This window comes from Argopecten irradians, chromosome 2, assembly GCF_041381155.1.
Source record: "Argopecten irradians isolate NY chromosome 2, Ai_NY, whole genome shotgun sequence".
NCBI lineage: Eukaryota > Metazoa > Mollusca > Bivalvia > Pectinida > Pectinidae > Argopecten > Argopecten irradians.
In genome coordinates this window covers 56836892-56851298 of record NC_091135.1, presented here as the reverse complement: position 1 = coordinate 56851298, position 14407 = coordinate 56836892, and the positions used below count along the sequence as shown (strand labels likewise).

General features: G+C 45.9%; 1 protein-coding gene across 1 annotated transcript; it reads left to right on the top strand.

Moving 5' to 3' along the window:
- Positions 1 to 433: 433 nt before the first annotated feature.
- LOC138316026 (uncharacterized) lies at positions 434 to 14304 on the top strand. The gene is made up of 2 exons (XM_069257498.1): positions 434 to 669; positions 10539 to 14304. The coding sequence occupies exon 2, from the start codon at positions 10566 to 10568 to the stop codon at positions 12858 to 12860; it is 2295 nt and encodes a 764-aa protein (XP_069113599.1). The 5' UTR covers positions 434 to 669; positions 10539 to 10565; the 3' UTR covers positions 12861 to 14304.
- The last annotated feature ends 103 nt before the right edge of the window (positions 14305 to 14407 follow it).

Below are 14407 nucleotides of genomic sequence, written 5' to 3'. Positions count from 1 at the left end.
TCATTTGCAAGCCAACTGATGTCTTTTGTTCACGAAATAGAACATAGATCTAATAGGTCTACAAAGTTCCATTAAGCTTGGTGCATATCAACTAACTTTATCGTATTTACAAGGTTCAATAATTTAGTAATTAATTTAGAGTCGAATCAAGCTGATTTTCGAACTCGTGCGAGATCTTTCCAATGTTAGTCTACATATAAAGTTTCATAAAGCTCACTTTATATTTCGCTTTCACAAGGAAATGTTAACGCACGACGGACAGGTGACCTAAAAATAAATAAAAATACCGACACGTACAGCTGTTCACTGATTGAGTGCTACACACGGAAATTTGGCACCGGACTTATAATGATAAAATGTATAGATAATACTTGTGAATGATCTCATAGAGTTCTTAACAAAACAAGAAAGAATACACCTATATATATCTACACTTGTATGTAAGGAGGCATAAAGCAAAACGGAATATTTCGAAATATGTTTCGGCAAATCAGTAAAGTTATACTATATCCAATAGACAAACCATTAAGGTTTGGCTGGCTGAATGATAACGTGGTGGTAAATCTCTCTGGGCTGACCGAATGATAACGTGGTGGTAAATCTCTCTGGGCTGGCTGAATGAAAACGTGGTGGTAAATCCCTCTGGGCTGGCTGAATGATAACGTAGTGGTAAGTCTCTCTGGGCTGGCTGAATGATAACGTGGTGGTAAGTCTCTCTGGGCTGGCTGACTGATAACGTGGTGGTAAGTCTCTCTCTGGGCTGGCTGAATGATAACGTGGTGGTAAGTCTCTCTCTGGGCTGGCTGAATGATAACGTGGTGGTATGTCTCTCTGGGCTGGCTGAATGATAACGTGGTGGTAAGTCTCTCTGGGCTGGCTGAATGATAACGTGGTGGTAAGTCTCTCTGGGCTGGCTGAATGATAACGTGGTGGTAAATCTCTCTGGGCTGGCTGAATGATAACGTGGTGGTAAATCTCTTTGGGCTGGCTGAAAAATCTCTTTGGGCTGGCTGAATGATAACGTGGTGGTAAGTCTCTCTGGGCTGGCTGAATGATAACGTGGTGGTAAGTCTCTCTGGGCTGGCTGAATGATAACGTGGTGGCAAGTCTCTCTGGGCTGGCTGAATGATAACATGGAAGTAAGTCTCTCTGGGCTGGCTGACTAATGACGTGGTGGTAAGTCTCTCTGGGCTGGCTGAATGATAACGTGGTGGTAAGTCTCTCTGGGCTGGCTGAATGATAACGTGGTGGTTAGTCTCTCTGGGCTGGCTGAATGATAACGTGGTGGTTAGTCTCTCTGGGCTGGTTGAATGATAACGTGGTGGTCGGTCTCTCTCTGGGCTGGCTGAATGATAACGTGGTGGTAAGTCTCTCTGGCTGGCTGAATGATAACGTGGTGGTAGGTCTCTCTGGGCTGGCTGAATGATAACGTGGTGGTAAATCTCTCTGGGCTGGCTGAATGATAACGTGGTGGTAAACTCTCTGGGTTGGCTGAATGATGACGTGGTGGTAAGTCTTTCTGGGCTGGCTGAATGATAACGTGGTGGTAAGTCTCTCTGGGCTGGCTGAATGATAACGTGGTGGTAAATCTCTCTGGGCTGGCTGAATGATAACGTGGTGGTAAGTCTCTCTGGGCTGGCTGAATGATAACGTGGTGGAAAGTCTCTCTCTGGGCTGGCTGAATGATAACGTGGTGGTAAGTCTCTCTAGGCTGGCTGAATGATAACGTGGTGGTAAGTCTCTCTGGGTTGGCTGACTGATAACGTGGTGGTAAGTCTCTCTGGGCTGGCTGACTGATAACGTGGTGGTAAATCTCTCTGGGCTGGCTGAATGATAACATGGTGGTAAGTCTCTCTGGGCTGGCTGAATGATAACGTGGTGGTAAGTCTCTCTGGGCTGGCTGGATGATAACGTGGTGGTAAGTCTCTCTGGGCTGGCTGAATGATAACGTGGTGGTAAGTCTCTCTGGGCTGGCTGAATGATAACGTGGTGGTAAGTCTCTCTGGGCTGGCTGAATGATAACGTGGTGGTAAGTCTCTCTGGGCTGGCTGAATGATAACGTGGTGGTAAATCTCTCTGGGCTGGCTGAATGATAACGTGGTGGTAAGTCTCTCTGGGCTGGCTGAATGATAACGTGGTGGTAAGTCTCTCTGGGCTGGCTGAATGATAACGTGGAGGTAAGTCTCTCTGGGCTGGCTGACGTGGTGGTAAGTCTGGCTGGCTGACTGTGGTGGTAAGTCTCTCTGGGCTGGCTGAATGATAACGTGGTGGTAAGTCTCTCTGCTGGTGATGATAAGTGGTGGTAAGTCTCTCCTGGCTGGCTGAATGATAACGTGGTGGTAAGTCTCTCTCTGGCTGATGATAACGTGGTGGTGGTGCTGAATGATAACGTGGTGGTATGTCTCTCTGGGCTGGCTGAATGATAACGTGGTGGTAAGTCTCTCTGGGCTGGCTGAATGATAACGTGGTGGTAAGTCTCTCTGGGCTGGCTGAATGATAACGTGGTGGTAAATCTCTCTGGGCTGGCTGAATGATAACTGGGTGGTCGGTCTCTCTGGGCTGGCTGAATGATAACGTGGTGGTAAGTCTCTCTGGGCTGGCTGAATGATAACGTGGTGGTAAGTCTCTCTGGGCTGGCTGAATGATAACGTGGTGGTAAATCTCTCTGGGCTGGCTGAATGATAACGTGGTGGTAAATCTCTCTGGGTTGGCTGAATGATAACGTGGTGGGAAGTCTTTCTGGGCTGGCTGAATGATAACCTGGTAGTAAGTCTCTCTGGGCTGGCTGAATGATAACGTGGTTGTAAATCTCTCTGGGCTTGCTGAATGATAACGTGGTGGTAAAGTCTCTCTGGGCTGGCTGAATGATAACGTGGAGGTAAGTCTCTCTGGGCTGGCTGAATGATAACGTGGTGGTAAGTCTCTCTGGGCTGGCTGAATGATAACGTGGTGGTAAATCTCTCTGGGCTGGCTGAATGATAACGTGGTGGTAAGTCTCTCTGGGCTGGCTGAATGATAACGTGGTGGTAAATCTCTCTGGGCTGGCTGAATGATAACGTGGTGGTAAGTCTCTCTGGGCTGGCTGAATGATAACGTGGAGGTAAGTCTCTCTGGGCTGGCTGACTGATAACGTGGTGGTAAGTCTCTCTGGGTTGGCTGAATGATAACGTGGTGGTAAGTCTCTCTGGGCTGGCTGAATGATAACGTGGTGGTAAGTTTCTCTGGGCTGGTTGAATGTTAACGTGGTGGTTAGTCTCTCTGGGCTGGCTGAATGATAACGTGGTGGTAAATCTCTCTGGGCTGGCTGAATGATAACGTGGTGGTAAGTCTCTCTGGGCTGGCTGAATGATAACGTGGTGGTAAGTCTCTCTGGGCTGGCTGGATGATAACGTGGTGGTAAGTCTCTCTGGCTGGCTGAATGATAACGTGGTGGTAAATCTCTCTGGGCTGGCTGAATGATAACGTGGTGGTAAGTCTCTCTGGGCTGGCTGAATGATAACGTGGTGGTAAGTCTCTCTGGGCTGGCTGAATGATAACGTGGTGGTAAGTCTCTCTGGGCTGGCTGAATGATAACGTGGTGGCAAGTCTCTCTGGGCTGGCTGAATGATAACGTGGAAGTAAGTCTCTCTGGGCTGGCTGACTAATGACGTGGTGGTAAGTCTCTGGGCTGGCTGAATGATAACGTGGTGGTAAATCTCTCTGGGCTGGCTGAATGAAAACGTGGTGGTAAATCTCTCTGGGCTGACTGAATGATAACGTGGTGGTTAGTCTCTCTGGGCTGGTTGAATGATAACGTGGTGGTCGGTCTCTCTGGGCTGGCTGAATGATAACGTGGTGGTAAGTCTCTCTGGGCTGGCTGAATGATAACGTGGTGGTAAGTCTCTCTGGGCTGGCTGAATGATAACGTGGTGGTAAGTCTCTCTGGGTTGGCTGAATGATGACGTGGTGGTAAGTCTTTCTGGGCTGGCTGAATGATAACGTGGTGGTAAGTCTCTCTGGGCTGGCTGAATGATAACGTGGTGGTAAATCTCTCTGGGCTGGCTGAATGATAACGTGGTGGTAAGTCTCTCTGGGCTGGCTGAATGATAACGTGGAGGTAAGTCTCTCTGGGCTGGCTGACTGATAACGTGGTGGTAAGTCTCTCTGGGTTGGCTGAATGATAACGTGGTGGTAAATCTCTCTGGGCTGGCTGAATGATAACGTGGTGGTAAGTCTCTCTGGGCTGGCTGAATGATAACGTGGTGGTAAGTCTCTCTGGGCTGGCTGAATGATAACGTGGTGGTAAATCTCTCTGGGCTGGCTGAATGATAACGTGGTGGTAAGTCTCTCTGGGCTGGCTGAATGATAACGTGGTGGTAAGTCTCTCTGGGCTGGCTGAATGATAACGTGGTGGTAAGTCTCTCTCTGGGCTGGCTGAATGATAACGTGGTGGTAAATCTTTCTGGGCTGGCTGAATGATAACCTGGTAGTAAGTCTCTCTGGGCTGGCTGAATGATAACGTGGTGGTAATCTCTCTGGGCTGGCTGAATGATAACGTGGTGGTAAGTCTCTCTGGGCTGGCTGAATGATAACGTGGTGGTAAGTCTCTCTGGGCTGGCTGAATGATAACGTGGTGGTAAGTCTCTCTGGGCTGGCTGAATGATAACGTGGTGGTAAGTCTCTCTGGGCTGGCTGAATGATAACGTGGTGGTAAGTCTCTCTGGGCTGGCTGAATGATAACGTGGTGGTAAGTCTCTCTGGGCTGGCTGAATGATAACGTGGTGGTAAATCTTTCTGGGCTGGCTGAATGATAACGTGGTGGTAAGTCTCTCTGGGCTGGCTGAATGATAACGTGGAGGTAAGTCTCTCTGGGCTGGCTGACTGATGACGTGGTGGTAAGTCTCTCTGGGCTGGCTGAATGATAACGTGGTGGCAAGTCTCTCTGGGCTGGCTGAATGATAACGTGGAAGTAAGTCTCTCTGGGCTGGCTGACTAATGACGTGGTGGTAAGTCTCTCTGGGCTGGCTGAATGATAACGTGGTGGTAAGTCTCTCTGGGCTGGCTGAATGATAACGTGGTGGTAAGTCTCTCTGGGCTGGCTGAATGATAACGTGGTGGTTAGTCTCTCTGGGCTGGCTGAATGATAACGTGGTGGTAAATCTCTCTGGGCTGGCTGAATGATAACGTGGTGGTAAGTCTCTCTGGGCTGGCTGAATGATAACGTGGTGGTAAGTCTCTCTGGGCTGGCTGAATGATAACGTGGTGGTAAATCTCTCTGGGCTGGCTGAATGATAACGTGGTGGTAAATCTCTCTGGGTTGGCTGAATGATAACGTGGTGGTAAGTCTTTCTGGGCTGGCTGAATGATAACGTGGTGGTAAGTCTCTCTGGGCTGGCTGAATGATAACGTGGTGGTAAATCTCTCTGGGCTGGCTGAATGATAACGTGGTGGTAAGTCTCTCTGGGCTGGCTGAATGATAACGTGGAGGTAAGTCTCTCTGGGCTGGCTGAATGATAACGTGGTGGTAAATCTCTCTGGGCTGGCTGAATGATAACGTGGTGGTAGTAGTCTCTCTGGGCTGGCTGAATGATAACGTGGTGGTAAGTCTCTCTGGGCTGGCTGAATGATAACGTGGTGGTAAGTCTCTCTGGGCTGGCTGAATGATAACGTGGTGGTAAATCTCTCTGGGCTGGCTGAATGATAACGTGGTAGTAAATCTCTCTGGGTTGGCTGAATGATAACGTGGTGGTAAGTCTTTCTGGGCTGGCTGAATGATAACCTGGTAGTAAGTCTCTCTGGGCTGGCTGAATGATAACGTGGTGGTAAATCTCTCTGGGCTTGCTGAATGATAACGTGGTGGTAAGTCTCTCTGGGCTGGCTGAATGATAACGTGGAGGTAAGTCTCTCTAGGCTGGGTGACTGATAACGTGGTGGTAAGTCTCTCTGGGCTGGCTGAATGATAACGTGGTGGTAAGTCTCTCTGGGCTGGCTGAATGATAACGTGGTGGTAAGTCTCTCTGGGCTGGCTGAATGATAACGTGGTGGTAAGTCTCTCTGGGCTGGCTGAATGATAACGTGGTGGTAATCTCTCTGGCTGAAATGATAACGTGGTGGTAAGTCTCTCTGGGCTGGCTGAATGATAACGTGGTGGTAAGTCTCTCTGGGCTGGCTGAATGATAACGTGGTGGTAAGTCTCTCTGGGCTGGCTGAATGATAACGTGGTGGTAAGTCTCTCTGGGCTGGCTGAATGATAACGTGGTGGTAAGTCTCTCTGGGCTGGCTGAATGATAACGTGGTGGTAAGTGAAACGTGTCTCTCTGGGCTGGCTGAATTGATAACGTGGTGGTAAGTCTCTCTGGGCTGGCTGAATGATAACGTGGTGGTAAGTCTCTCTGGGCTGGCTGAATGATAACGTGGTGGTAAGTCTCTCTGGGCTGGCTGAATGATAACGTGGTGGTAAGTCTCTCTGGGCTGGCTGAATGATAACGTGGTGGTAAGTCTCTCTGGGCTGGCTGAATGATAACGTGGTGGTAAGTCTCTCTGGGCTGGCTGAATGATAACGTGGTGGTAAGTCTCTCTGGGCTGGCTGAATGATAACGTGGTGGTAAGTCTCTCTGGGCTGGCTGAATGATAAGTAACGTGGTGGTAAATCTCTCTGGGCTGGCTGAATGATAACGTGGTGGTAAGTCTCTCTGGGCTGGCTGAATGATAACGTGGTGGTAAGTCTCTCTGGGCTGGCTGAATGATAACGTGGAGGTAAGTCTCTCTGGGCTGGCTGACTGATAACGTGGTGGTAAGTCTCTCTGGGCTGGCTGAATGATAACGTGGTGGTAAGTCTCTCTGGGCTGGCTGAATGATAACGTGGTGGGTAAGTTTCTCTGGGCTGGTTGAATGTTAACGTGGTGGTTAGTCTCTCTGGGCTGGCTGAATGATAACGTGGTGGTAAATCTCTCTGGGCTGGCTGAATGATAACGTGGTGGTAAGTCTCTCTGGGCTGGCTGAATGATAACGTGGTGGTAAGTCTCTCTGGGCTGGCTGAATGATAACGTGGTGGTAAGTCTCTCTGGGCTGGCTGAATGATAACGTGGTGGTAAATCTCTCTGGGCTGGCTGAATGATAACGTGGTGGTAAGTCTCTCTGGGCTGGCTGAATGATAACGTGGTGGTAAGTCTCTCTGGGCTGGCTGAATGATAACGTGGTGGTAAATCTCTCTGGGCTGGCTGAATGATAACGTGGTGGTAAACTCTCTGGGTGGCTGAATGATAACGTGGTGGTAAGTCTCTCTGGGCTGGCTGAATGATAACGTGGTGGTAAGTCTCTCTGGGCTGGCTGAATGATAACGTGGTGGTAAATCTCTCTGGGCTGGCTGAATGATAACGTGGTGGTAAGTCTCTCTGGGCTGGCTGAATGATAACGTGGTGGTAAGTCTCTCTGGGCTGGCTGAATGATAACGTGGTGGTAAGTCTCTCTGGGTTGGCTGAATGATAACGTGGTGGTAAGTCTCTCTGGGCTGGCTGAATGATAACGTGGTGGTAAGTCTCTCTGGGCTGGCTGAATGATAACGTGGTGGTAAGTCTCTCTGGGCTGGCTGAATGATAACGTGGTGGTAAATCTCTCTGGGCTGGCTGAATGATAACGTGGTGGTAAGTCTCTCTGGGCTGGCTGAATGATAACGTGGTGGTAAGTCTCTCTGGGCTGGCTGAATGATAACGTGGTGGTAAATCTCTCTGGGCTGGCTGAATGATAACGTGGTGGTAAGTCTCTCTGGGCTGGCTGAATGATAACGTGGTGGTAAGTCTCTCTGGGCTGGCTGAATGATAACGTGGTGGTAAGTCTCTCTGGGCTGGCTGAATGATAACGTGGTGGTAAGTCTCTCTGGGCTGGCTGAATGATAACGTGGTGGTAAGTCTCTCTGGGCTGGCTGAATGATAACGTGGTGGTAAATCTCTCTGGGCTGGCTGAATGATAACGTGGTGGTAAGTCTCTCTGGGCTGGCTGAATGATAACGTGGTGGTAAGTCTCTCTGGGCTGGCTGAATGATAACGTGGTGGTAAGTCTCTCTGGGCTGGCTGAATGATAACGTGGTGGTAAGTCTCTCTGGGCTGGCTGAATGATAACGTGGTGGTAAGTCTCTCTGGGCTGGCTGAATGATAACGTGGTGGTAAGTCTCTCTGGGCTGGCTGAATGATAACGTGGTGGTAAGTCTCTCTGGGCTGGCTGAATGATAACGTGGTGGTAAGTCTCTCTGGGCTGGCTGAATGATAACGTGGTGGTAAGTCTCTCTGGGCTGGCTGAATGATAACGTGGTGGTAAGTCTCTCTGGGCTGGCTGAATGATAACGTGGTGGTAAGTCTCTCTGGGCTGGCTGAATGATAACGTGGTGGTAAAGTCTCTCTGGGCTGGCTGAATGATAACGTGGTGGTAAATCTCTCTGGGCTGGCTGAATGATAACGTGGTGGTAAATCTCTCTGGGCTGGCTGAATGATAACGTGGTGGTAAATCTCTCTGGGCTGGCTGAATGATAACGTGGTGGTAAATCTCTCTGGGCTGGCTGAATGATAACGTGGTGGTAAGTCTCTCTGGGCTGGCTGAATGATAACGTGGTGGTAAGTCTCTCTAGGCTGGCTGAATGATAACGTGGTGGTAAGTCTCTCTGGGCTGGCTGAATGATAACGTGGTGGTAAGTCTCTCTGGGCTGGCTGAATGATAACGTGGTGGTAAGTCTCTCTGGGCTGGCTGAATGATAACGTGGTGGTAAATCTCTCTGGGCTGGCTGAATGATAACGTGGTGGTAAGTCTCTCTGGGCTGGCTGAATGATAACGTGGTGGTAAGTCTCTCTGGCTGGCTGAATGATAACGTGGTGGTAAATCTTTCTGGGCTGGCTGAATGATAACGTGGTGGTAAATCTCTCTGGGCTGGCTGAATGATAACGTGGAGGTAAGTCTCTCTGGGCTGGCTGACTGATAACGTGGTGGTAAGTCTCTCTGGGCTGGCTGAATGATAACGTGGTGGTAAATCTCTCTGGGCTGGCTGAATGATAACGTGGTGGTAAATCTCTCTGGGCTGGCTGAATGATAACGTGGTGGTAAGTCTCTCTGGGCTGGCTGAATGATAACGTGGTGGTAAACTCTCTGGGCTGGCTGAATGATAACGTGGTGGTAAGTCTCTCTGGGCTGGCTGAATGATAACGTGGTGGTAAATCTCTCTGGGCTGGCTGAATGATAACGTGGTGGTAAATCTCTCTGGGCTGGCTGAATGATAACGTGGTGGTAAGTCTCTCTGGGCTGGCTGAATGATAACGTGGTGGTAAATCTCTCTGGGCTGGCTGAATGATAACGTGGTGGTAAGTCTCTCTGGAATGGCTGAATGATAACGTGGTGGTAAATCTCTCTGGGCTGGCTGAATGATAACGTGGTGGTACGTCTCTCTGGGCTGGCTGAATGATAACGTGGTGGTAAATCTCTCTGGGCTGGCTGAATGAAAACGTGGTGGTAAATCTCTCTGGGCTGACTGAATGATAACGTGGTGGTAAGTCTCTCTGGGCTGGCTGAATGATAACGTGGTGGTAAATCTCTCTGGGCTGGCTGAATGATAACGTGGTGGTAAATCTCTCTGGGCTGGCTGAATGATAACGTGGTGGTAAATCTCTCTGGGCTGGCTGAATGATAATGTGGTGGTAAATCTCTCTGGGCTGGCTGAATGATAACGTGGTGGTAAGTCTCTCTGGAATGGCTGAATGATAACGTGGTGGTAAATCTCTCTGGGCTGGCTGAATGATAACGTGGTGGTACGTCTCTCTGGGCTGGCTGAATGATAACGTGGTGGTGAGTCTCTCTGGGCTGGCTGAATGATAACGTGGTGGTAAGTCTCTCTGGGCTGGCTGAGTGATAACGTGGTGGTAAGTCTCTCTGGGCTGGCTGAATGATAAAGTGGTGGTAAGGCTCTCGTCAGGATATAAGTGTTTATTACATTTATAACAATCTCTATGTCGACTAAAATGTTTATTTTGATGAAAATTCTGAGAAGTACTTTTTCCTTACCAACTGTGTGTTTGATATTACATCATCAGTAAGTTCGGACAAGAAATATTGTATTATTGTCGTTGTCCCCCACGGTTTACCTGTAGTTACTGAGATATGCCATTTGTGATTGATACAAACCTTTGTAGATATTTCATTTATCATATATTTACTACGCCTTAATTTTTAAGGCGATATGCAACCAAGCATATAAGTTACAAAATACCAAAAGTAGGCTTAAGCCTCATAAAAATTGTCAAAAAGTTTTTGATGATTTTCAACCCAAAAGTAATTAACACAGACCATTTAAACTTCAAGAAAATTATATTTTATTTTGCTGATGTGCAGTGTAGTTGATGTACAGTGTAGTTGATGTACAGTGTACAACTGTACACTTGATTAGCTTACGATTATATCCCGGACCACATGGTCATCGTAAGTTTTGTAGGACCCACTAACCGCTATTATCTTTCTGTATATATGTATTTGTTTTCTCTATTTGGACTCTTAGAGTTACATCCCATCGTTTGTTTTTGTAGAGCTAACTGGAAATCATCTGGGGAATCATGGCTCTATTGAAAAAGGATACACTGAAACAAGATTTGGAGCGATTTCCGTCAACTTTCGAATTTGATACCAGCAACTTATCAAAGGACAGAGTTGAAAGTCTGATAAAAAAGTTAAATGATGACAGAGAGAACACTACCAAACCTGCTGAGGAAAACTTACAAATAAGAAACTTTCTATCATATCTGTATTGTTTATTGAAAAATCACAAGAAATCAATTGAGCTTCTGAACGAATCTCTAGTGATGGATCCTGATAATATCATTGCGAACGCAAATAAAGCCCGAATTCTACTGGAACATGGGGATATTTCTGATGTGGACGTCATTATAACCAGACTTAAAGAATTAGAACAGAGAGACGACTTTGAAATGAGAAAATGCCACGCAGAGGCTGATTTAGCATACGCGTATTCACGGTCAGGACCTTGGTACCACCAACAGGCGATAGAACTGTACAACAAGCTTGTAAAGGTTTGTCCCAAAGAGTACACCTGGCATTTCGGACTGGGGTTGACTTTGCTCCGACGAACAAATCAATTCCATACAAAGGCAGACGACAAACACGAGGAGGTAGCAATGGAAGCCGCGAAGAGGCTACTAACTGCCACGAAATCAGAAAATACTGTTTTATGTGCGACAGCTTATGCAGAGCTTGGAAGAGCATTGTACATACTTCGGACACGTTACTACTGCAATAAGAAAACATTACCATCTGAAATAAAGCATATTGGAAAAATTGATTGTTTTTCAAAGGCATTAGAAATTTCCCCAAGAGATCCATTTGTACTGCAGGTCTGTGGCCAGTATGCGCGATACGGAAATAAACTAGATGAGTCCGAAAATCTCCTTCGACAATCACTTGAAATCAGACCAACGTGCCATGCGTACCATCACCTTGCCCTAACATTAAAGAGGAAGGTAGAAAACACCGAAGGCAAAATCGAAAAGAGGCGACTAGTACAGGATTGTCGGCATGAAGCACACAATGAAAGGGAAAGAAAGAAACACAACCTACGTGCAATGATGAAGTCGCCATTAAAGGTCTCCACTCACCCCGGAAACGAGTTGCTTATCAATGCTGTAAAACTAATTGACAAAGCAGAAGAACTAAATTCTTCTGCATTGAACATGCAGTATGACAAGGGTATATTATATCGAATGTTAGGACAACCTGACAATGCTATAGAAGTTTTCAAACAAATCATTTCCAACAGAAAACGTCTTCCTAATAAAATGCTGCTGACAATTGTCTATGAACAGCTTGGACTTTGTCTTCTAGAATTGAGTAAAGCGACTGAAACATCTCCGGATGAACAGGCGAAATACCACAAAGATGGCCAAGCATATCTTTCATATGCTGTCCAACTTCAGTCAACAATAGTAGCAAATCATCCACTGTTCAAAGAGGCATGGAATGCCTATCCGACACTCAAAGAACTGTTTAGTGATGAACGCGATGAGAAGCCAAAACAACTGGCAGTCCTACACATGCTTATGGGAGATCATAAAGATGCTATCACTATATACCAAAAGTTGCTCTCAACGGGCAATGACAAAATGGAGCCGAATGACTGCAAGAACATGTTGGAATGCCAATTAAAAGACGAAAAGTTCGAAGAATGCGTCACTCTTTTAACTTCATGGGAGTGTACAACCGTTCATGCAAGTCTTCCTAGAAGTATGATCTTTGATGTGTACATTAATGGTGCATTTCACGCATATTCAACGAATAACGTGCAGCTGGCATATCAACACTTCAGACGCGCCTTTCAAGTATATGGCATGTTCGAAAGGGCTTACGATGGTTCAAGTGAAGATGATGAAGGAGAGAAGCAAATCCTAATACTACACTCTTGTTCAGAAGACATGCCTTGCAGTTTGGCCGAAACTCTCGGAACTGTAATAGCAAGTCATACAGGGTTACGGTACACATTTAATACTGATGACTTCCTGGGGAATGAGATGACTGTGTCATCCATGACTTCCAGGATTCAGAGGACACCGTGTGTAATCATCATGACCCACGACAGTGCAGACCTGAGTGATGAAGACCAGAAATATGCCAACTGTGCTGTCCAAACGAACTCAGAGAAAGCGAAACCGAAACTATTGGCCGTGTCGGATGAAAGATGTAATGTTCCTGACATTGCTAGAATATTGCCTTTTATCCAGATACCTCCAGACCAACTACCAGAGGATCGTCTGCGCGAACACTTATCAGAGAAGCAGAAAGGTTGGGTTAGGGAATTCATTAATCTACTGAAACCTGGTACAACAAATCAACATCAGTAAATAATCGTTACCGAATGCTTCATTATACCAGAAAACGGTGAGCATTTTAATCACACCATCACGTGTTTCACAGAACCACACTGGAGTACTATATCCTAGCATTACTGACGAGGCAGTGAAAGGAGAAACAGCCTTACTAACACCACAGACAAGTCAGAAAGACGGAACAGCAGTAGTGTCTCTATCATAAACCCCGTCTCCATCGAACGAGGAACTGGTCTAATGTTTCTCTGTCATACTGCATTTAAACACCATAGCAAATAACAAATGTTGACTAATTTTCCTCCAACAAGCTAAATATGTTACAGTTTCGTAAGAATTTTATCTTGCAGATTAATTCTTTGATTGTATGTGACTTCTTCCATACAAAAGCTGTACCAGTTATGTACACTGTGGTGACCATTTTTAGCTTAGAAAGTAGAAACCATGTTAAATACTGTAAGGATATGACCAGGATTGACGTTAACAATATATTATCAGGATTAACGTGATAAAGGTTTTTGCTGAACAAAATTTTTAAACTTTCTGGCTTGTTCGTGCCTTAACGGTAGAAGTCCTGAATAGTTACAGATTGCTTTTGAATTTGCTGATAAGATTATCAGTCGATCAACGCTATCATTTTTGTTTCTTGAGAGTTGTGTTAGACATCGATGATTTTATCAGCAAAACCGATTAAGACAACTTCCATTGTAAAGTGTAAAGTTAATCACTAGATTACGGAAAAACTCAATGACCTTCCTCTAGTACTTTCGCCATTTCATGATGGCTCTTCAGGAATATATATATATATATATATAAACAGTTAAAGGGAAGCTGTTAAATGTAAGTATTGTTTATATTTATCAACATAAAAAATATACGAAAATACAATTTACTAGTTTTATATGGTAAAGTGTATGTATGTGTTGTTTACACATTTTTACTACCGCTTTTTAGGTCATCTGAACCGAAGGATCATGACGATCTATAGTTAGTGTGCGCAGTCCGTTAACGTTTAATTCAAACGACTTCTAAAATATCAGAAGGCATGCTGGAAAAAAGGGCTTCCAGCTGGGATGAAGGGCTACCAAGTTTTATTAATCGTTTGCACGCTCATTTCGTTACTCCACTAGCAGTAATAGGCACCAATTGATGCTCTAAAGACAACACCATTATCTGCCTATAAGTCTTTTGAGCTCGATATTGCAACTAGGTCATCTGAAGCGAAGTATCAGAATGACCTATAGTCATTGTGTGACGTTCGTAAATGTTTCATTAAAACGACTTCTTAAATATCAGAAGACCCAGGGTACTCATAATAGACAAACAAATTACCTTAACCTTCATTCAAGGTTATTGCTGTCAAATATAGCAGAAACATACAACTATTGGAGAATTTCTGGTATACAAGGCTTTAATTGTTTGTTGAAGAAAAGGTGAACATTTTCAATATACTAGTATTTGCTTGATGCAAAGTTATTTTGCACTACTCTGTACTTTGACTGTGCTTTATTTTGTCAATAATCAGATGATCGTTTAGGCCTATGGGCCTCTTGTTTGGGTCATGA

What these genes read in the sequence shown, in the direction of transcription:
- LOC138316026 (XM_069257498.1), top strand. Translation starts at nt 10,566, where the DNA reads ATGGCTCTATTGAAAAAGGATACACTGAAACAAGATTTGGAGCGATTT.